Genomic DNA, 22,253 nt, shown 5'->3' with positions numbered 1-22,253 from the left:
CAGCCAGTGCAAGGGCCGAGGGGTCTGCCCTATCTATAGAAAGAATTGGGAGGGACAGGGAGGTTCAGGCATGAGGTGTGGTAGGACAAAGGTTAGCATCTGCATCTCACAAACCTGGGCTCTCTGGGCCTGTCCAAGGAAGCAGTGGCCTTTCCCAAGGGCAGGGAATGTGTGTCCAAGATTCTTCTGGGACTTCTCCAGTGGAGCTTAGCCTAACTTGAATCCTAGCCCTCTGCATCCCTGAAAAGCTTAAAGACTTAGTGGGAACTTGGAGTTCCCAACCCTATGAAACTTCTGGAGGCCCTCCCTAGCTGCTGTGCCTTCCAGGCTGCTCTGCTGGTCCTGGGCTGGGGGCAGGAGAGGGTGTAACTAGTGCACAGGCTGGCACTGTATGGTCCCAGGGAGGGGACCAGAACTGATGTGCAGATTCTCGTGCACCTGCCAGAAACCTGCATGCACAAAGGAGCCAGGGTGTGGTGTCAGGCACATTTGTGAAATACAGCCAGGCAGCGCTGCCTCAAGCTCCTGCACCTGCACTTGGTCCTGGCTGTGTGAAGGGGGTAGGGTTGGGCATTGGGTCACACCAGCTCCAGCGTAGGGAGTGCCCATCAGGGCAACAGGACCAGTCTCTCCAGTGTTCTTGTCCTTGCTGGAGTGGGCATTGCCCAGTCCAAACCCCCCAAGCACAGGCAAGGGGCCACTGCCATGTGCTTGCTGCAGCTTGCCTGCCAAGCAATAGGAAAAAGCATGCCAGCCTGTGGGAATGCTCACTTCTGTCTTGGCCACTGTCCTTGTGCTAGGTAAGGCAGGAACCCTCCTGGGTGGAGCCCAAGGTGTGATTGGTAGGGGATGAGGGGGCTGGCCCAACATACATACATGCAGGTCTCCTCTGAGAGTACCAAGAGCACCCTCCCTGCTACCCAGATCTTCAGTGTATCCTCAGATACCCCAACAAGCAAGGTCACACAGACACCTCTTGGCCACTGTCGGCAGTTTTGTTTGCACATAGCTGACAGAGGCCCCTGGGGAAAGTTACAGAGAAGAATTTCTAGCAGACCTATCCCAGGCCCCATGTGTCTGAGGCCTGTAGAGGGTGACTCCTGGACCATACCACACCTGGGACAAGCCAGTGTGGGGGCCACAGCAGGGCACAAGGTACTCCACAGATGTTCACTGGAGCTTGGGCCAGAAGACCTGTGTGATGTGCTTCCTGGCAGCAGCATGACAGGACACCTCCTGGAGGCCTGTGGAGACATCAGGTTGCTGGGCATGTCTGCTGAACACCACGGCCTAGTGAAGGGCCTTAACTTCTTCCTACCCAGCCCACCACCTGAAATGCCATCACCAGAAGTGGAAATCAAAGGAGAGGCACTGTGTTCTCTGCCTGGAAACCTGGTACAAGGGGCCCTGGGTGAGCTCACTTGCCCTCCCAGTGCCATCCCCCACACTTAGCAGTCTGTGCAGCCTCGTACAGCTTACCCCACCCAGGATTTGCATGCCCATCAGGAGGCCTGGTGTTGGTCTGTGGTGGTGCCCTTGGGTACTGCACTTCCCACTGGCCTCTGTCTAAGGAAAGAGGAGATCTTGCTCTGGGTCTTCCCTGGTTTATCCACCTGTGAGGGACCTGCAGAAAGGAGCAAGTTGGAGGGGTGCCCAGTGCTGCCCTCCTGCCTTCCCGCTTTCCCAGGGCTGCAGGTGACTCAAGTGTGACAGAACGGGCAGAGAGAGTGCCCAAACAGGTGCCCACCTGCTTGAGGTGCTCCAAGGGTGAGCTCAGGGAAGTTCTCCTGAGGACTCTGCAGTGTTGTCCCTGTGGTGGGCAGGCCCATCAGTTCTGCACAGGTCTGCATGAAGTGCTGTTTGTGGTGGGGACGCACGAACATGCTGAACCCTGTGGGGAGTTTTGCTCAGGCTGTACCTACCCTGCGTGGCCAGGCCCACACCATCCTCTCCACAGCTCTCCTGCCCTGCCCACCCCACCCTGGGGCCACTTGCTCTGCAGCAGGGGGAAGTCCTCAGGCTTTGACGTGGTCAGCGCAGCTAGCACAGCCAGAACCTTGTTGAGGTCATCATCACGTTTATATGCCTTCAGTGCTGCCAGGAGCTGGCTGCAGCCTGCAGACCCTAGGGCCTCGCGGGCATCTGCCAGGTAAGCACTCACAGCAGGCTGGCCCCGCTGTTCCTCTCTGGACATGACTTGCGGACAGCTGCCCAGGGCTCCTGATCAGGGGTAGAATGGCTCAGAGGTAGTGTTGGGCCTCTGGGGGTCCAGGGCTCCCCCTCCACTCCCTTTCCTTCCAGGAACTCCTGCAGAGCCTAGTGCTGGTCAGGACAGTGGGAGCATAATGGAGAGCAGATAGGAGACAGGAGACACCCCTGCCAGTGGCTCCAGCTCTGCTCCAGACTGTTCTGGCTGCCGCCACTCAAACCAAACTAGAGCACAAGCCTCTTTGAGAACTATACACCCTACCTAGGTCTACAGGAGTCAGGTACCTGCAGGGCTCAGCCTGGCCGACAGGTGGGGCCCACCCTGGTTCAGGTGCTTTCCAGGATCCAGCTGCCCGGATACACCCTCAGACTGGGTCAGCTTGGGCTCATATTCTCTCTTTCCTGAAGAAATATGCTCCTGAGGGCCTGAGAGGGTCCCCAGGGCAGGAACAGGACTGGCCAGAGGAGACCAGGTCTCATCACCCTCCACAGTCCAGAGCAGTGACCCTGACTTGCACATGCTGCAGGCACCTGGGGGAGCTGAGTACAGCCCACACAGCTGCCCTTCTGTTGGGGGAGGGGGACAGGGCTAAGGCCCTGCCCAGGAGCACAGAGCCATAGGTGCAGGCACCAGGACCTCCACCCGCCACCAGCCCAGACTCCTATGGATGAGCCTGCTCTGAAAAAGCAGCAGCAGGCACTGCCCCTCTAGGACCCAGCTCACCTCAGCTCAGAGGAAGGAAAAGAAGGTAGAGAAGTGCTTAGCATCTAGACCTGGTACGTGCACCTGGCTCCCCAAGTGCAGGTCTCTCCTGGGAGGCCTAGGCCCAGCCCAGTGCATAGGAACAGGGCTTGCCCACATAAGTGCTTCCATCTTATGGTAATGCCATCAGCCCCCACATAGGAGCAGGGAGGCTGGGCCAAACAAGAGCACAGATGCCCACTCTGACCACCCAGGGTCCCAGGTACCACCCATCCTTGGGGTCAGAGGCTGAGGATCCTGCTTGGTAGCTCACCACTGTGGTCCTGGGCTGACTGTGCATGCTGCCCATGGGAAAGACTGTGCTCTGGCTGGCAGCTGCAGCTTTGGCCTGTTAGCTGGAAGCAGATATCCTCAAACTGTTGTTTGTGGTGAGGCCGCACAAACTGGTAGAACCCTGTTAGGAAGGGATGCTGCCTGGGCCCATGTACTGTGGCCACTGAGATGGAGGTTTGAGGGGCTGTGGGTGGCCTACCAGGCCCCTTGTCCAAAGGGTAGGGACAACCTTAGGCCCTAGAAGCCCTCTGGCAAGTGCTCCCCACCCCCAACAGCTAAGGTACTCCACCCATGGCAAGAGGGCTCTGCAAGCCAGGGCACCTTGGAGCAGGGTGTGCTTCTTGGGGTCCTTAGCAAAGAGGCTCCCAAGGCAAGCTGCCAGGGCTTCGAAGTTGTCAGAGCCCTTGTAGTCCTGCAGGGCCTGGGTGAAGGTGTCAAAGCTGGCTTGACTCAGGGCCTGCTTCACGGCCACCATGAACAGCTTGGCTCTGCCCGCCTGCACACCAGCTGTTGGCTCCTCCTGCTGGGCACATGCAGAGAGGACCTATCAGGGCCAGCCCCATCCTTTCTGCCCTTGGTTACTGCCAGGAGAGGCCTGCAAGGGTCCACTGTAGCTCCCTGCACCTAAGGTCCACCACAGGTACAGGTGGAGCTGAACTCCGAGGGCAGCTTGCAATGAGAGCTGCTTCTCAGCAGGCGTGCCCACTTGATTTCCCTCCAGCCATTTTCTATTTATATACTTATTTTGAGACAGGGTCTCACGAAGTTGCCCAGGCAACTTAGGATCCTCCTGCCTCAGCCTGCCCGGTTCCAGACATGGCCACCATGCCCAGTTAGGCCTCACTTCTGCACAACTCAGACCCACGAGGTTCTATGAAAACCGAGGCAGGGCTGGTCCAGGCAGTCCCACAACCCTGCCCCACCCTTCCTGGCTGCAGCAGCCCTCCAGGGGCACTGCTTGATTCTTCCTAGAAGCTGAGGGACATGGACCAAAGCAGTTGCACTTGGGCTTTCAGCAGGCAAAGGGCCCGTCTCAGGTCTGACTCGGTGGCTCTCATCTGAGACCAGGAGCACACTGCACCTGCTCACACGAGGCAGGTCAGGGTCTGTACTCGGGGACGGCAAGGGTCACGATGTGCTCCCCACCACAGCTGGAGGGGAGTGGAATCATGGCCAGATGTAAGACCCAAAACAAATGGGCCCAAGGGCTAAGCCAGATCCTGGCTGGAAAGGAAGAGGGGCTCTCAAGACACCCACAGAAGGAACTGCAACCTCCAGCCAACTGTCATCACTGCTGCCCAGGAAGTCCACCTGTTGGGGCTGACTGACCCACACCCTACTTGGTTGGGGACCATGGGCACAAGAGTCAGATTCCAGACATGTCCCTGAGCAGCCAGTGTGGCTGCAGGACAGCTCACATACCGGGCTGACCAGCCTAATCTTCCTCCTTCCTCCTCTCGGCATGTCGGCCAGCCTCTTCTCACGCTGGAGGGCTGGGGCAGTGTGACTGAGTACCTGAGGGGGACACAGCTATGGTCCCAACCCCAAACTTGAGGGTCTCCAGGAGCTCTGACAGTGTCCTGAACAGATGCCCTGCAGGGGGAGGCTGTCATGCTCAAGTCCTGGTGGCAACTGGATTTGGGGCAAAGGCCCCTGGGGGGGCAGAACTCAAGGTCCCACTCTAGCCCAGGCCCTGAGAAAGCCAGCTTTGGGTGTAGCAGGCAACAGGAGCCACTAGGCTGTGCCAGCCTGACCTGCCAGGGAAGCATAGCATGGCGGGGGGCATAATCAGGACCTCATTGCTTGGGGCTGAGGGCATACAGCATAGCTAGGGGTGCTGAAATCCCCCATCAACCCACCAGGAAGGGGATTTACAGAGGCAGTGGGAAAGATGCCAAGGTCAAATGGGCAGGACCTGGGCAGGTTTCAGAACCCCAGTGTTCACTCCCAGGCACTCCTCTGCTCCAAGCCTGCACCTCCCCTCAAGGGCAAGCCTCAGCACCAAGCACCGGACCCCATCTCCGCACCTCTTCCTCCCTGAGGTGGGCCTTATCTGCAAGTGCCTCAGCCCTCTGCTCACTGTGCTCCAGGGCAGCCAGCAGTCCCACGGGCCTCCGCTGGGCTGGGACAGGCTCCTGCTCATACTCCACGCACAAGCTGCTCTCGGGGTTCCCAGAGGATGGCAATCCTGCAGAAGCATGAGAATGAGAGCAAGGCTCACAGGGGCCAGGCAGGCTGTGCCTCTGCCCATGGTGGCCCCAAACCCAGCCCTATTAACCTGTGGACCCGGGCCTCAGGCTGGGCACATGCACATCCAGACTTGTGGCTTTCCTGGCAGAGAGGAGGGTGCTGGGCAACCTGGCCGTGGAGACAATCGCTTCTTCCCCACCCACACCTGGGGCTGCAGCCAGTGGGGCCTGTGTAGGCATCTGCAGACCACAGGGCAGGTGGGGCCTGTTTCTGTGACTCTTCAGAAGAGGAACCCCAACCCCTCCCTGGGTAGGGCACAAGGCACGGCCAGCTGGGCATCTGGGAGCTCACAATTTTCTGAGCGACACGGAAGAACTGTGCCACATCGCGAATAACGTGGCCAAAGTTGTTGTACACCTTGAGGTAGGGGCGCACCCAGGAGGGCAGCTGGGCTCGGGCGTCAGCACAGGCGAACCTGGAAGGCGTGTGGCCTTCAGCCAGGGTCCTCTGCTCTTTGACCCACTTCACAGGGCTCCAGTTTCCAAACAGAGGCTCACTGTCTGCCAGGAGGAGTCCCCCAGCACAGAACCCCAGGGGGCTCACACGGGGCTGAAAGGCCCAAGGCCCACAGAGGGCCTCCAGTGGCCAGGGGGAGCCCTGCCGTACTTACCTGTGGTCGCACAAGAAGACAGCCCCATAGTCATGGCGGTGCCTGATGACCCGCCCAATGGCCTGGTTCACAGCCCGGGACGCCTGCAGTCGGTACCACTCCTGCCCAGAGAGGAACTTCAGGGGCAGGGGCGCCTGGTCATTGGGGCTGTCACCAGTCCCCTGCCCTAACCCAGCCCTGGCTCTGTGGCGTCTCACCTGGCCTCCAGCCCCACTCTGGCTCCTCATCTCATCCAGGAACTGCATCTTGAGAACAACCCGGGGGTCCATGCGTGGCGGGTATGGGAGGCCCGTGACAACCACACCTCGGCCATTGGTGTCTGAGAAATCCAGCCCCTCACTGGCCTAAGACACAGGCCCAGGAGCTGCCTGGGGCAGTGGAGACTCCTCTCCCCTGATGCCCCCACCTGAGCTCGGGGCTCTTCCCAACGGTCTGTCTGTGCCCCAGCCCACACAGCCCCATCTCTCGGGCATGGGTGAGATGTAAGGAAGCCCCCTCCTTGCCCCAGCCGGGCCCATCACCAACTCCCCCTGCTCAGAACCTCCTGTGCCCTGCCAGTGCTTGCCTGGCCTATGAACAGGTCCCAGTGGCCAGCAGGGCCCATGGCAGGGGGAGGATGCACCACAGAGGCCTCACCTTGCCCCGACATACTGCAAGGAAGGTGGCCCCACTGGACCCAGGGGAGGCGACCTGCTTGTAGTAAGCATCGATGACCTGGAGGAAGAGGCTGGTCAGCCTGAGCCTTAGGCCTGGACTCCTCTGCCACAAGGGAGACGGGGATCCCATCCTCCGAGATTGGGGAGCCAGTAGGTCGTACAATCACCATCACTGCTGGTTCCCCACTGACCCATGCCCAGAACCCAGAGGCTGCCTAGTATTTCCCAGAAAACACAGGGACCCCACAGCCAGGGTGGTTGTGGGGCCTTAGACACCAGTGAAATGTCAGCAGCTCTCCAGGCAATACACCCAGGGAGGTGGCAGACCCTGGTGGAGCACAGACCTCTGAGAAACTGCCTTTGCTTCTGGGCTCCACAAAGAGAGGCTTGAGCATCTCCATCTTTCTGGCCAAGTCTCGGGCCTGTAGGAGGAAAAGCCAGGTGTGCACAGGCTCATCAGTGCACTGGTCAGACTCGGGCAGTTGTGGGGCTGCAGCTGCCTGCCACCTTGACCAGACTCCCTCCCCTGAGGAGGCACAGGGGATGTACCTGCCAGAACTCCAGGCTTTTCTCCATGACGGGGTAGGAAGGGAAGAAGACCAGGAGCCCATGGGGCACCACGCGGGTGATGTTTCCTGGAAGCATGGTGGCCATGGTCAAGGCAGAGGGCCCCACAGCTCTTGGGAGAGGGGACTGGGTGTGCCAACTCCAAGTGGGGCTCTGACAGCATGGGAGGGCTGGACACCAGGGCTTCCCAGAGAGGGCAGACTCCTAGGTGGAGTGGCACTTACCCAGAGCCTTCCCCAGGGAAGACAAGCACTCTTCAGAAAACCTGCAGAGCCAGGGAGGCTGCTGTCATGAGGACCAGGGCACAGCTACACCCCACCACCCTGTGAGGCCCAGACAGGACCCCCTTACCGCTTATCAAACGCGGAGCTCAGCTGGGCTCCATCCGGGCCTTTGGGAATAACTCCCACCCAAAGCTGGTGTCTGTCGATGACGTGGGGGTTCTCCAGGCAAACTGGGAAGGGGCTGGAGCCGGGCAGAGGGAGCAGTCAGTGGGTGGCCCCGTGGGCAGCACCCCCACACCCAGCTGTCCCCAGCACTTTGGTCTCTGGTCAGGGGTGACCCATACATCTGCATCTCCAGGGCGAAGGAGGAAAGCGGGGCCAGTGTGCCGCTGGTGAGGATGAGGGTGTGGACACCCTGGCGGGTCAGCTCATGCATGCTGTGGCCGGGACTGAAGCACCAATAGCTCAGCACCTTTCCTGTGAGGACAGGGGGTGTGAGGATGGGACATATGTCATCTTTCCCACCTTCCTGCAGTCACACAGGCACAGGGTGCAGAAGTCAGAACAAAAAGGCTCTCCTGAGGTGAGCTTAGCCTGAGAGCTCAGAACACGAGGGAGCAGGACGCAGGTCCAGGCGAATGCTAGGAGACCCCTTGGGAGAGACCACCAATCTCACACCCAAACTTTTCCAAAGCCAAATGTGTGGCACAGGGCTCAGAGGCCCTCTGCTAAAACCACAGGGAAGGAAGCAGGTCCAGCCTCCCAGGCATGAAAGACCTCTGCAGAAGCCAGGGAAGTGAGTTTCCAACTCTGGGCAGTCAGGACAAACAAGGTCACCACCCCAGAAGCCAGCAGCTTCCCAGAGTGCCTGACCAAAAGGCCCTCGTGGCACAACGCCACTGCTCGCTCCCTGCACTCTCCAGAATGGGGAGTGAGGGCAGACAGCCCAGGGCAGGACCCTTTCCTGAGCTTGGGAACATGTTCCCACATGAGCTGCCCCACATGGGGACCATCAGGGATGCCTGGCAAGGACCCACCACAAAGGGTTGATTTCCCATCGACACCCCAACACAGGAGACTACTTTTTTTAACTGGATTGAACCCAGGTGCACCCAACCTCTGAGCCACATCCTAGTCCTTATTATTATTTTTTATTTTGAGACAGGATCTCACTAAGTTGCTTAGGGCCTCACTAAATTGCTGAGATTGGCCTTGAGCCTACAATCTTTCTGCCTCAGCCTCCCAAGTCCCTGGGATCACAGGCGTGCGCCACCATGCACAGGTCAGGGAGGCGGCTTCTAAAAAGCCACATGATTTGAGTGGAAGGAGAATACACTACTCAGGCCCTCATTCTAGGTACCCCTTAGCTTCACAAATGCCACCCCCTACTCAGGATGCGAGAGGCCATACTTTGAGGCTGTGAGGATCAGAGCTCCTGGCCACACCATGGCTCTAGGCTACTCTGGACCCCCGAGACCTTTCTCCCCGACAGCAGTCAAACTACAGTACCCACACAGAAACACCCACGGGCTGCTTCTGCTGAGGCATTGACCCCAAACGAGACAACAGCGGGAAAAACAGCAGCCCCACACAGGGAAGGGCACAGAGGCCCAGGAGCCAGGGAGGGCTGCAGACACAGAGAGGCACACCTGGAATGTGGGCCCAACACTTCTTGAGTTAGCAGCACCCAGGGGCCCCAGGCATGAATCCACTGTTTGCTGGCCACAAGGACTGACCGTCTCACAGAGGTGGGGCCAGCTGTACCCCAGAACCCCTGTGCTCCAGACACCAAGCCAGGGGCACACTGCACCAGATGCAGTGTGTCCTGGGCAGGTGAGAGGCCTCACTGGTCCCTGGCTTTGTCACTGCCCACCAGGTGACGGACAGGTCATGTGCCTTCAGCCTCCTCCAAGGCCCCTCTGGCTTTCAGTGAGCAAGTGAGGTGGCCACAGGTGTGGCTGACTGATGTAGGCAGTTCCAGTGTGTCTGAGGTCAGCGGGGGAGTGGGTCCAAGCCCATAGGCTGGTACCTTGCTTTTTGGATGCACTGGCGCTCCAGGTGACTGACCGCTGAGCTGCCCTCCTGTATCCTGTGTCAGGGTGAATGTGCACCTAGAGGGACAAGCATGGACAGTGTCCTGACCCCTTCCTCACATCTCTGCGGCACTACCATGCTGCCCACCTCCTGGAGGGAGCTCCCACCTTGTAGGCCTGTGAGAACCCAGGCCATACCACGGAACCAGGGTTGCCCTCTGCAGAGTCCATACTGAACACGACCTAAAAGGCAAGGAGTCCATCACAGGGCCAAGGGCCAGGGCCGAGAAGGAAGCCTCTGTTGTGCTGGGAAGCAGGCCCTTGGCCCAGCGTGCAGGAAAACCTGTGCCACCAGGATGATGGACAGGCACTCAGGACCTCCCTGGCTCACCTGCCCAACAACATCCCAGGATGAGGGGCAGCACCTTCCACACCAGGTTGACCGCATGGAGGGAACACACAGCAGCCCCACAGGGCCTTTCCTCTTCTGCCTTGGCCACCCTCTACCCTGCATCCCAAATCAACCTAGAACTCAAAACATTCCAGTCAAGACTATAATAGGACTCCTAAAGGACATCAGTGAGCTGACCCAAAGTCCACCTGGTGGAGAACCTCAGAGCTGAAAGGCACGGGAGAAATTGTTCTGGCCAACAAGGACAAGGTGAAGCACAGGACACCTGTGGGCGGGGCAGCTGTCTGTGTAAAGAAGTGGGCTCCGGCTCTCTGGGAGGGGCCAGCCCCAGCAGGGGCAGGCCTCCTGCTCACTGGCCCCCACCACAGAAAGCAGTCAGAAGACAAATGCACTGTGCAGATCAAGGGATCAACACTTGCAGTGACAAAGCCCTATGGAGCTGGCATGCCCAGGACAGTTCACAGAAAAGGCACAGTGAGCAACCGGCCAGCAAGGCTCCAACCAGCACACCTAGGTCAGCAAGGGATGTGGCTTCCAAGCTGCAGGACGAACTGGGCAGTCCCCCCAGAGGGTGCCACCCAACAGTGAGAGACTACAGAGAAGGAGGTGAGAGAACACCCCTGGGGGGCTGCTGGGACCTGGAGATGGAGAGCAGGCTCTCAGGCACACCAGGGAACCAGGCCTCAGCCAAGGTTGCTCAAGGGAGGCCACCTGCCCGGCACCAATGTGCCCAACAGTACAGGCAAAGAGTCTCCGGCAACTTGGGTGTGTGCCCATGACAGCACTCTGTGGCATGAACACCAGGGTGGCAGAAGATTCCTTGTCCTTTGGGGCTCTGACAGAGCCCTGTGCAGACTGCTCCCAGCATGGGTGCGCTGCCCTCACTTCCAGTTTCCGGTTAGACTGCACGTACCCAAATGGTCTCCTGTTGTGCTCAGCACTGCCCTTAGTGGGAGGCCCCTCTGTCTGTGAGAGAACCCCCAGGACACTGCCTCTGGCCTGATGCCCACCAGGCCTGCCCTGTACCCACTTCCAGCAGTACCAGGGAACACCAGCTTCCCCCCAGGGCTACTCTGGACATGTCTGGCCATTCAACAGTCAAGCACAGCCAGACGGGTCCTCTATCTCTTCCCCTAGAGGCTCAGTGCATTCAGACTGAGAGGAAATGAGCTTAAGCATTTGCCAACAGAAACACGTGGTGTGGGGGCCTTCATCCAGGCTCTGACACCCTGCTGACTTCCATCTGGAAAGGGGCCCACACAGTCCAAAGCAGGCTCCTACCTGGATGATGTCTGCCAGCTTCTGCAACCCCACCGTGGTGGCCAGTGCTCCAGAACCTGTGGGCAGCAGGCAGAGGCAGTTGTGGATCTCACAGGGCCACACTACCAAGCCCTGCCTCCTGCCCAGTGGGGAGACCAGTTCCTCAACCAGCATCAGGCACAGGACATGGGAAGAGGGCAGCTGTCGTGCTCTTCCCAGAGTGCGAGGGAGAAGCCAAAGGGTTCTGTGGAACTCGAGGAAGGCTCTATGGTCAAGTACATGTAGAAGCCACCCTTCCTCAGTGCCAAGAGGCTCAGCAGATTCAACAGGTCCTGCATTTCAAACTTCCCCAACACCTGCTTAAAAGGGAGTGTAGCCATGGAACCCTGGGAAGCCCTCTGCCCCTCACAAAACAGCAGAAATGGGACTCGGTGGTGTCAGGGAGAAGCCAGCAAGGTTCCCAGCTCATAAGCCCAAGGTCTCTTGCTGTCTCTCTTTAAAAGGAGACTATCTGGTGGGTGCGGTGGCTCACACCTGTTATCCCAGCAGCTCAGGAGGCTGAGACAGGAGGATCAAGTTCAAAGCCAGCCTCAACAACTTAGTGAGACCTTTTTTTAAATTATTATTATTATTTCCTAGTTGTATATGGACTCAATGCCTTTATTTGTTTTTATGTGGTGCTAGGATCGAACCCAGTGCCTCATATATTAAGACCCTGTCCTTTTTTTTTTTTTTTTAATTTTTTCTTTTTTAGTTTTAGGTGGATACAATCTTTATTTTACATTTATGTGGTGCTGAGGATGGAACCCAGTGCCTCATGCATGCTAGGCGAGCGCTCTACCACTGAGCCACAACCCCAGCCCCAAGACCCTGTCTTAATGTGAAAAATAAAAAGGGCAGGGATGTGACTCAGTGATCAAGCACTCCTGGGTTCAATTCTTGGTACCAACAACAAAAAGGAGGGGGCTCTCTGGGATGCCCTGTAAGAAGACACCACTAACAACAGCTGGAACACATCTGCAGGACAACACAACAGGCCAGGTGCAGGGGCACAGTCTGAAATCCCAGCTTGTGAGGCTGAGGCAGGAGGACACAAGTTCCAGGCCAGCCTGGGTAACTAAGCCAGAACTTGTCTCAAGATGAAAGCTGAAGACTGGGTGTGCGGCTCAGTGGTAGAGCACCCTGGGTTAGATCCCAGTACCAAAAAAATACACAAGTCAATAAACTGGCAACAGCACAGGAGCACACACGGTACACCCTTGGAAATACACATGAGGGGCTGGGCTGGGGCTCAGCGGCAGAGTGCTCGCCTCACACGTGCAAAACAGTCAAATGGCACGGATGCCTTCAGTCCCAAACAGAAGGGGAAGCTCCACAGGCTGCTCACAGGGAGGGACAACAGCCTGAAGCAGGCAGCTGACTGCTGGACACAGAGCAGCAACTCTATGAGGGCAGCCCCCATCCCTCTCTGTCTGCACCACAGGGCAGCCGGCCCTCCAGAGACTCACGCCCTGCCAGGTGCTGGATGATCTGGTCCAGTGAGTCCAGGATGCAGTCCTTGGTCTGAAATGTTATCTGGGCTTCTGCAAACAGCTCAAAGATGTAACTGCCCGAGAGGAAAAAGACGACTTGAGCCTGGCAAGGGGACCAGGATTCAGCTTGGTGAACCCACAGGCCAGAAGCTTTTTAAGTGTCCTTTAGACAGGAGCAAACTGAGGCTTCTCAGGGAGAGCAAAGCTGAAGTGAGAGGCCTCTGCCTTCAGGAGCTAGCTGTAAGTAAGGGAGAGGAGAGAAGGCCCTGGCCCAAGTGCAATGTACCCAAGAGACAGCAGGTGCCTGGGCGAGGGACCCGCCCATGGGGCTGCCAGGGCGTGCTCACGGCTCTGGAAAGAGACAGGGGAAGGGCAGCAGAAGCTACAGCAAGGGGGCCTTTGGTGAGGCAGGGAAGGTTCCAGAGCCAGCTGGAGTCCTGGACATCCAGCTGAGGAGCTAGGCTTCACCTCCCAGCAACTGGAGTCCCTGCCAAGTTCAGAGGAACAGACCAGCTCTGGCAGAAGGCAGCAGCCAGGGCCTTCCTCAATAAACCCAGGCCTGGCTCCGGCAGCCACCTGTCTTCAGGAGAGAACTACCCCCAGGCCCTCCTCTGCCTGCAAGAAAGACAGCAGGAAAAAACGGAGTGCCCGCGTTGGAGCATTTAGACTCTGAGGACCTCCTGGCCTCCCTAACAGGCTGCCACTGCTCTGCTGGTCCTAAAGGGATGGTCTCACTAACAGGCACCTGCACTGCCAGTGAGGGGCTGGGCCAGCTGGAGGAGAGGGCTGCAGGAGACAATGCCACCGTGCGTGCTATGACTCCTGGTGTTCTCCACAACTGCTAAGAGGTGGCAGCACACAAGAGCCTTGAAAATTGAGACAGACCCAACTGGAGGATATGGCCCAGGTCTGACTTTCAGTACCTGGCAGAATACCAAGGTCACAGCCCATTGTCCCCTCCAGCTCCAGGCCCTGCCTGGAGTCACAGGGTTTGCCCCTGTCCCTCACCTTCCCGGCTTGGTGACGCCACTGTCATCTCCAGGCAGCTGGACAGCATCGATGGCACCCTCCAGGCGAAGCAGGATCACTGTGGGTCAAGGGGCTGTCAGAGGTGGGCCCACCAGTGGTGGGGGTGAGGGAGGGCAGCACTTACTCTTGAGCTTGGCGACGTCCTGCAGCTCCATGTGCAGCCCTGGGTGAGAGAGCAGTACATGCACAATCTGCGTCCTCCCAGCTCCGCCAGCTGCCCTGTGGAGGAGGGGACCCAGCAAGAGCAGAGCCCAGTGCAGTCCTCGAAGTCTACACTCCAGCTGGCAACAGCACAGGAGCACACACGGTACACCCTTGGAAATACACATGAGGGGCTGGGCTGGGGCTCAGCGGCAGAGTGCTCGCCTCACACGTGCAAGGCCCTGGGTTCGATCCTCAGCATCACATAAAAATAAATAAATAAAATAAAGGTATTGTGTCCAACTACAACTAAAAAATAAATATTAAAAAAAAATACACATATGAACACACCACACACATGGACACCCTACGCAGCCCTGTGTCTGGAGAGGCCTGGAAGCATCGGCCGCAAGCACAGTCAGACCTCTAGCACAAGGGACAGCGTGAGGCAGAGCTCCGAGGAAGAGGAGAAGGAGTGCAGGACAGAACAAACACTTAAAGGAATGACGGCCAGCTGGGTGTGGTGGCACAGGAGGGTAACCCAGCAACCCTGGAGGCTGAGGCAGGAAGATTCCAAGTCAAGGCCGGTCTGGAACACCTAGCTAGGGTGCTGCTCAGTGGTAGAACGCTTACCTCGCATCTGAAAGGCTCTGCAACCCAGAGAGCACACGAGGGGACAAGTAACGGCCAAGAAAGCCACAAACTAAGAGTCCACGACCAACAGAAGGCTACCACTCAGAGGATGGTTGTCATCCTGCCAGAACTGGGGGCAGCAGCCAGCAGGGACACTCCTCACCCACAGGCAGGGAAGAGCCAGGACCCCAGAATTCCAAACTCAGCAAAAATAACTTCAGACATTCTCAGAGGAACAGATTTAGAAATCTGTCACTGTGCAGTTCTCTGGAGAACTATTAGCCAGACCACAAATAGCTACAATTTCTACATGCCAATTAAAAGAAGAAAAAATGTGAAAGAACTGTTAAAGTCCTTCAAACTGTAAGGAAACAACATTAGAAGAAAATGTGGACCATCAGAAAGAGCAAACCACTGGGTCAAATCAATGGGCAATTCTGTTTTTGAGCCTGGGTCTCACAGTCATTTCCAGCTCTTGGGTTCAGTTGATCCTCCTGCCTCGGCCTCCTCAGTGGCAGGACTACAGGCATAAGCCATGATGCCTGGTGAACAATTCTCTTTTAAATTGCTTGGTGACTGTAAGCAAAACTCACCTTGTTGCCTGGTATGCTTCCCTATACACAGAGGAGAATGAATGGACACCTGGACAGAAGGGGCTCCAGGTAAATGTAACCTTCATCAGGTTTTAAAAAGGAAGGCTAAAGACCTATACTGATGTGAAGTGACCAAAGGACTCAGATGGCTGGGCTGGTGAGCATGCCTGTCTTCTCAACAACTCAGGAGGCTGAGGCAAGAGGGTCAAAGTTCCAGGCCTGCCTGGGGACCGTCTTGAAATAAAAAATAAAAGGGCTGGCGGGCTGGGGTTGTGGCTTAGTGGTAGAGTACTTGCCTCACACTTGTGAGGTACTGGGTTTGATTCTCAGTACCACATATAAATAAAAAAAAATAGAGGTCCATCAACAACTAAAAGAAAAAAAGAGCTGGGGATCTAGCTCGATGGTAGAGCACCCCTGAGTTCAATCCCTGGCACCAAAAATAAAAATAAATAAGTAAAAGTGGTAACAGCCAAGGTAAGTGTGTCCCTGCACCTCCATCTTTCCACATAGCCTTTACAAACTACAGACCACACTCCAAGTGGGCCCCCAGCCATCACAGCTGGTGCCCTGACTTCAGTATGGCGCTTCCAGGATGCTGCCTGCCAGGCAGCAGTGACAGTTGTGTGAGCTCCCAGGTAGGCCTACCCAACAGGCTGGTGTCCTCATAGAGAGGCCAGCACTGCCAAGTGCCCTGCCTGTCTGCAGCATTGCTAACAGCCCCTGCTGACTATAATGTAACTGCTGCTTTTCCAAAGTGGTTGCACTATGGTAGGATCCATGAGCAATGTCTCAAAGCTCCATTTCTCTTTTCTTTTTTTTAGTACCAGGGATTGAACTCAGGGGCACTCAACCACTGAGACATATCCCCAGCCCTATTTTGTATTTTATTTAGAGACAGGGTCTCACTTGCTTAGCACCTTGCTGTTGCTGAGGGTGGCTTTGGACTCATAATTCTCCTGCCTTAGCCTCTGGAGCCGCTGGAATTACAGATGTGGGGCACTGCACCCGGCTTTAAAGCTCCATTTCTCTACAGTCTCATCAATACTTGCCACTCCCTGTTCCCGCCATTTTTTTTTTTTTTTTGTATTGGGAATGGAACCCAGAGGGGATTTACCACTGAGCAACACCTCCAGCCCTTTTTAAAAGTTTATTTTTGAGATAGGGCCTCAATAGGTTGCTTATCTTGGCCTGGGACATGCATCTTCCTGCCTCGGCCTTTCAAGTGACTGGGAGGACAGGCTTGCACCATGCCCGCCTTCACCCTGGTTTTGATGGGCATTTATTTCCCTGATGAGTGACAATGTTGAGCATCTTTTCATATGCTCACTGGTCACCTGCGTATCTTCTTTGAAGAAATATTTATTTACATCTTTAGCCTATTTTTAACTGATTTGTCTTTTCACTGAGTTTAGGAGGTTTTTAAGAATTTTTACATATTTCAGATTATGATTCACAATTTCTTCCATCCTGCAGGCTGTCTTCATTTTCTTTATCCACAGCTGGGGATCAAGCCCAGGGCCTTGAGTGTGCTATGCCTGGTAGGCTCTCCACCCAGTGACGCCAGCCCTGGTCTTTTCACCCTCTTGATTGTACCTCTCAAGCACCAAGTTTCTATTTCTGGTGACATCTACTGTATCTTTTTTGGTATTGTGTCATCTGTGTTGTTTCTAAGGAACCCACTGCCTGACACTGGCCCAGGATGACAGGCAGTTGAAGAGCTTCCGCCCCTGGGCATGGACCATGCTTAGCAGCCTCCTTCCATGTATACTGCAAACTTGGCTGTGACAACCTGACAAAGGCCACCTGAGCCAGGGATCACAGTTCTGCCATGTCATCGCTAACCCTGAGCTGGGATGCTGGACAGGCACGACCTTCCCCAGCTCCACAACTGCAGCTATAGACGCAGACTGAAGTTCCTAACTGCAAGAGCCAAGCCTCACAGCAAACCTGTCATTCATTGGTACCTGTTCTTCCTGTTGGACCTGTTGCTCGGGAAAACACCATCTAAAACAAGGTCTTATTTGGGGAAAGGAAGAGAGGGAGGAAGGAAGGTCATTCCAGAAACTACCAAGGCCCACCTCATGTGTGCATTATTGTGTGATTGTGACTTCTGGATTAATGTTAATGTTTTAAGTAAAAACCAACAATGGGGGGCTGAGATTGTGGCTCAGCAGTAGAGCTCTCACTCAGCACGTGTGAGCACCGGGTCGATCCTCAGCACCACATAAAAATAAATATATTTAAAAAAGGTGTTGTGTCCAACTAAAAAAAAAAAAAAAAAAAAAAAAAAATAATAGGGCTGGGGCTGTAGGTCAGTGGCAGAGCATTTGCCTAGTATGTGTTGCACTGGGTCCAGTCCTTGAGCAATGCATAAAAATAAAGGCATTCTGCCAATATACAACTATAATTTTCTTTTTTTTCCTTTTTTTTTTTTTCAGTTAGTAGAGTGCTTGCCTCACATGCACAAGGCCATGGGTTTAACCCCCAGCACCACACACAAACACACACACACACACACACAAAAAGCAGTAACAATGTCTGTAATCTCAGCACCTCAGGAGGCTGAGGTAGTAGGATTACAAGTTCAAAGCCAACCTCAGCAACTTAGCAAGGTCCTGACCAACAGTGAGATCCTGTCTCAAAAAAAAAAAAAAAAAAAAAAAATATATATATATATATATATAAAGCAACGATAAAATTAAAATTAACGTGATTGGAGAAAATTGGAATAAAAATTAGAAAGAGCAGAAAGAACTGAGCCTAGAATGAACACCAAAGCCACAGTGAAGGGAGGACACAGCCCAGGAGCAGCACAGGGCTCAGCTGGGTGCTGTCCAACCAGTGGCCCAGCGCTGCGCAGACACTGTGCTCCAGCAAGCAGGGCTCTCCTCCACCACGGGCAGCAATTCACCCCTTCATTCCTGCCTTCGCTGGTGCTGGGGACTGAACCAGGGCTCTACCACAGGGCTGAAAGCCAGCCCTTTTTTAGTTTTAATTTTGAGACAGGGTCTTGCTAAGGTGCTGAGGCTGGAATTACAGGTGTGCACCACCACTCCTGGAAGAGGTAGCAATTCTTGAACAATTGTCTGGGTACTCTAAGGTTGAACAAATCAACATGGTGAAGAAAATGGAACCAATTTCTCTCTGTCAAGAAGGAGCAGGTGGGGCTGGAGCTGGAGCTCAATGGCAGAGTGCTGGCTTAGCAGGTGTGAGCACTGGTTCAATCCTCGGCACCACATAAAAAATAAGTTAATAAACAATGATAACAAAAACAAGGAGCTAGAAATATGGACAGGTAGAAAATCAATGACACCAGGTGCACTGGCACACACCTGCAATCACTCCTACTCAGGAGGCTGAAGCAGGAGGATGACAAAAAGAAGGCCAGCCTCATCCACTTAGTGAGATGCTGTCTCACAATAAAAGACAAAAAGGGCTGTGCATGTAACTCCTTGCTTAAACACCCCTGGGTTCCATCCCTAACACCAAAAGAAAAAAGTAAAATCTCATGGACACAGAATCCCAACCAAGAAACTCGAGCATCAAAGGGGCTAGATGACCTTTGTTCTGCAACCACTGCAGCCACCGCTGCTGTGAGGAAGGGCTGTGGGGGTGACAGTGAGCTGAGCCACGAGGGAAAGCCTCAGAGTGCAGCAGATGGGGGTCATCTCACCAAGGGGCTGAGAATAGTCTGTACCTGTCACAAGGAGACCTGGGAGACAAGCTGCAGGCTGGTGCACAGGGCAACTGGCTCTTCAAAGCATTAAGGCCACAGAAGACAGACCGAGACATCATCCTCAGGAGACCTGAGCATGCTCAGCGGAGGGTCGGGCCCTATCCTGTGGGACTTCAAGGGCCCCTGCAAAGTGCAGGGGGCAACACAGGAGAGAGCCCACTTGGAAAATAAGTAGTGGTGAAAAATAAAAGCAGACACTGAAGAATAGTAAAGGACGCCAGGAACTGGCGGAGACCTGGACATAAGCCAGGTACCCTCTCCCCGTCTCCTGCTGTCCAGCACGACAGGTGCACACCATCACACCCTGTCAGATGGCCTTAAACTCAGAAACAAAGGGACAGGACTTAAATAGATTTGGAGGGAAAATAAATCACTTTAGAAATGAAGATCAAATTAGAACACAGAGGCAGGTACGTGCCACAGACAGTGTCCTGAGAGAAAGGGAAGGAAAGGGAGGGAGGAGGCGCTGAGGAGCCCTGAGCACAGCGGAGGAGACAGAGCAGGGTCCCGAGCAGCACAATGGACCAAGGCCCGGAGCACAAGGCCAGGCCATGCCCATCACCCCCGCTGCCTGGGAGGCTGTGAGGGGGTGCGAGCTCCACGCCGGCCTGGCAACTAGCCAGACTCTGCCGCAAAAATAAGATGAAAGGGGCTGCAGACGGCCCGGCTGACATGTGTGAGGCCTGGGTTCCATCCCTAGCACTGCAAAAAAAAAAAAAAAATTGGAACCACAGCAGCCCCCTTATCTGTGGTTTCACATTCTGTGGCTCCAGTTACCCTACCCACAGTCCAAAAATATGAAATGGAAAATTCCAGAAAACATGTACTCCTATCTTTTTTTAATTTGCATTTTTTAAATGACTTTATTTATTTTTGTATGTGGTGCTGAGGCTCAAACCCAGTGCCTCACTCATGCTAGGCAAGCGCTCTGCCACTGAGCTACAGCCCCAGCCCCTGCATTCCTAGTTTTAAACATCATGCCTTTCTGAGCAGTTGACGACCTTTTGGTGCTGCCTGTTCCACCCAGGCTGGGGCGTGAATGTCCCTTTGCCTGGCTCAAGCACCTGTCCACAATGCCCGCCCTGTCACTTGGCAGCCTCTCAGCTGTGGGATCAACTGCACCACATCACTGTGTCCCGAGACCCAGAGTGTAAGAAGAGTAATGCTGGCAACATGGATATGACACAGAGAACCCATAAAATGATCCCTCTGAGAAGGCGGATGCTCCCAACATGAAGAGGAGGAAAAAGGTATGCTGAGGTCTCCAAGATCGGCAATCTCTGTCAAGATGGAGGCCACATTCACACCAATTGTATTACAATGTATTGTGAGAATCCCTGCCTTGCTTATTGCTGTTGAGCTATTACTGCACCCAACTTATGATCTAAAAGGCCTTAACAGGTACTTCCGTATAACACAAAACACACTCGACATAGGGTTAGGTATCGACCAAGGCTGCAGACAACCACTAGGCCTTGGCACACGTCCAGAGGGGATGACTGCACAGCTGAGTGTACACACACTGGACAATACCACTGCAGGACCCGGGAACAGGGACAGCTTGCAGCAGAATCACTGGGTCTTCAAGTGAAAGAAACCCTAAAAGGGGATATGACTCTTAAAACACAACTGAAATAACAGCTCTACAGATGCTCCACCCCCAGGTCACTGCACATCCTGAGGACAGTGCCACAAGACAGGGTGTAGCTCAGTAGTGGAGCCTTTGCCCAGCATACATGAGGCCCTGGGTTCCATCCCCAGTTCTGAAAAAAATACATGGATGCCATGGATGCTCCTGGAGGAGCAGACCAGGGTGGTGCAGCAGGGGAGTTCCACTTGGAGCTTTAAAATAAAAGTCCCCACCACTCAAGACACAGGCACTGTCTCTAGTGTCCCACACAGCCCTGACTTAGAGGTTTTACTCACCAGCAAGGGGACAATGCCCTGCCTACCAGAAGGAAGCCCATGCCGCAGAGAATAAGCAGTAGACTCCAGCAGGCCCAGAGCCATCTCAGAGCAGCCTTGTGTCACCATCCACTCCGGCTGGGCCAGCATCTCTCCAAGCATGGCCCAGGACTCCAGGCCAGACCCTTCCTCAGGGGTCCTGCAGGCCAACCCTATTTCCTCTGCACGACCACTAGTGATAACCATGCATTGATGCCTCTCCTCTCTTCTTCTCTCAGGAATAGATGATCTCCCAGAACTGAGGGTGGCAGAATGCTGGCCTCCAAAGATGCCATGTCCCAATCCCTGGAACCTGTGACTCCTTCACCTTCTGTGACAAAAGAACTCTACAGATAGGATGAACTCAGGGGTCTCACGATGCAGAGTGTCCTGATCATCCACGTGAGCCCGAAATGAGCTGACGGAGGAGACAGGACACTCAGAGAAGGAGGAGTGAGGACAGGAGCAGAGGTAGGAGTGTTGTGGCCATAGCCAAGGGACGCCGGTAGCCTCTAGGAGCTGGGAGAGGCCAGAGTCTCTGCAGATATAAGCAACAGAGATGAGGCCTGTGGGTCAGCACAGCTCAACATCCAGCACCCAGGGTTCTTCCAAGAAACGGAAATGTGACAGACACACGGGGAGAAGCCCGTGTCAAGGTGGGGCCGAGATGGCAGTGATGCAGCCACACCCAGATGCCAGCGCTGCCCATGCTGAGGCAGAAACAGACCCTCCCTCAGAGCCCCAAAAGGAGCCAAAGACAGATACCTGGATCTGGACTGCCACTGTCTTAGTACCCCCATCTGAGCAGCCCTAGGAAGCCACACGAACATGCAATGCTTTGTTACTTGAAGGCATACATAAATACTTATTTCCAGTACCTGTCAATAGATACAACTCACAAAAATGAAGTTCAATAATTTCTAAGGTGTAAAGGGCCCTTAACACTCTGTGCTGAGTACACTCTCCTATCAACACACGTTAGTGTTGCATCAGAGCTAGATCAGCCCAGCGGAAAGGGCAGAGGTATGAGCCCGGTGGGAAGGGCAAAGCCAGGGCTGCCTTGGTCCTCGTGGGCCTCCATCCTTCCCATGGACAGACCTGACACACAAGACCTAAAAGGAGAGGCGGGGACCAAGGCTATGCATACGGGTCCAGGAAAACGACACAGCAGAACCGGGCACTCCCACTAAGTGCTGTCTACTAGAACAGCCCACCTGGGCAAACACGTGCACCTCTGGACAAACAGCCTGCACACACGGACACTTCCTGAGTGTCCTCAGAGCACACTGTGTGACACAGCCTGAGGACTTTGGGAGGGAAGCAGGGACAACACCTAGAGCATGTAGCAGATTCAAAGGACACTGAAAATGCTGTCACCGAGAGTCA

General features: G+C 55.0%; 1 protein-coding gene across 12 annotated transcripts in view; it reads right to left on the bottom strand.

The window, feature by feature from the left end:
* Positions 1-981: 981 nt before the first annotated feature.
* Rtel1 (regulator of telomere elongation helicase 1) overlaps positions 982-22,253 on the bottom strand; it is a 32,927-nt gene continuing 11,655 nt past the window's right edge. For 5 of the 12 annotated variants that reach the window (XM_046432847.2, XM_058575505.1, XM_058575508.1 and 2 more), the window contains 25 exons: positions 13,942-13,980; positions 13,797-13,875; positions 12,765-12,862; positions 11,278-11,333; positions 9,753-9,827; positions 9,581-9,662; positions 7,896-8,028; positions 7,679-7,792; positions 7,552-7,592; positions 7,310-7,395; positions 7,105-7,182; positions 6,741-6,818; positions 6,302-6,448; positions 6,105-6,220; positions 5,786-5,909; positions 5,523-5,673; positions 5,272-5,432; positions 4,667-4,759; positions 3,566-3,767; positions 3,225-3,365; positions 2,494-2,610; positions 1,996-2,220; positions 1,748-1,891; positions 1,480-1,624; positions 982-1,244 (listed from right to left, as the gene is read on the bottom strand). In XM_046432847.2, coding sequence (XP_046288803.1) covers positions 1,503-1,624; positions 1,748-1,891; positions 1,996-2,220; positions 2,494-2,610; positions 3,225-3,365; positions 3,566-3,767; positions 4,667-4,759; positions 5,272-5,432; positions 5,523-5,673; positions 5,786-5,909; positions 6,105-6,220; positions 6,302-6,448; positions 6,741-6,818; positions 7,105-7,182; positions 7,310-7,395; positions 7,552-7,592; positions 7,679-7,792; positions 7,896-8,028; positions 9,581-9,662; positions 9,753-9,827; positions 11,278-11,333; positions 12,765-12,862; positions 13,797-13,875; positions 13,942-13,980 — 2,702 coding nt within the window. In that variant the 3' untranslated portion in view covers positions 982-1,244; positions 1,480-1,502. Of the gene's footprint in view, positions 1,245-1,479; positions 1,625-1,747; positions 1,892-1,995; positions 2,221-2,493; positions 2,664-3,224; positions 3,366-3,565; positions 3,768-4,666; positions 4,760-5,271; positions 5,433-5,522; positions 5,674-5,785; positions 5,910-6,104; positions 6,221-6,301; positions 6,449-6,740; positions 6,819-7,104; positions 7,183-7,309; positions 7,396-7,551; positions 7,593-7,678; positions 7,793-7,895; positions 8,029-9,580; positions 9,663-9,752; positions 9,828-11,277; positions 11,334-12,764; positions 12,863-13,796; positions 13,876-13,941; positions 13,981-22,253 lie in introns of those variants that run through there. The other 7 variants (XM_058575507.1, XM_046432848.2, XM_046432849.2 and 4 more) reach the window with 7 other exon arrangements.

The sequence above is a fragment of the Marmota monax genome, unplaced genomic scaffold, assembly GCF_021218885.2.
Source record: "Marmota monax isolate L192 unplaced genomic scaffold, Marmota_monax_Labrador192_F-V1.1 WCK01_AAM20220418_F8-fsc00014, whole genome shotgun sequence".
NCBI lineage: Eukaryota > Metazoa > Chordata > Mammalia > Rodentia > Sciuridae > Marmota > Marmota monax.
Note: the sequence above shows the minus strand (reverse complement) of the source record. Positions and strands in the feature narration are given on the sequence as shown.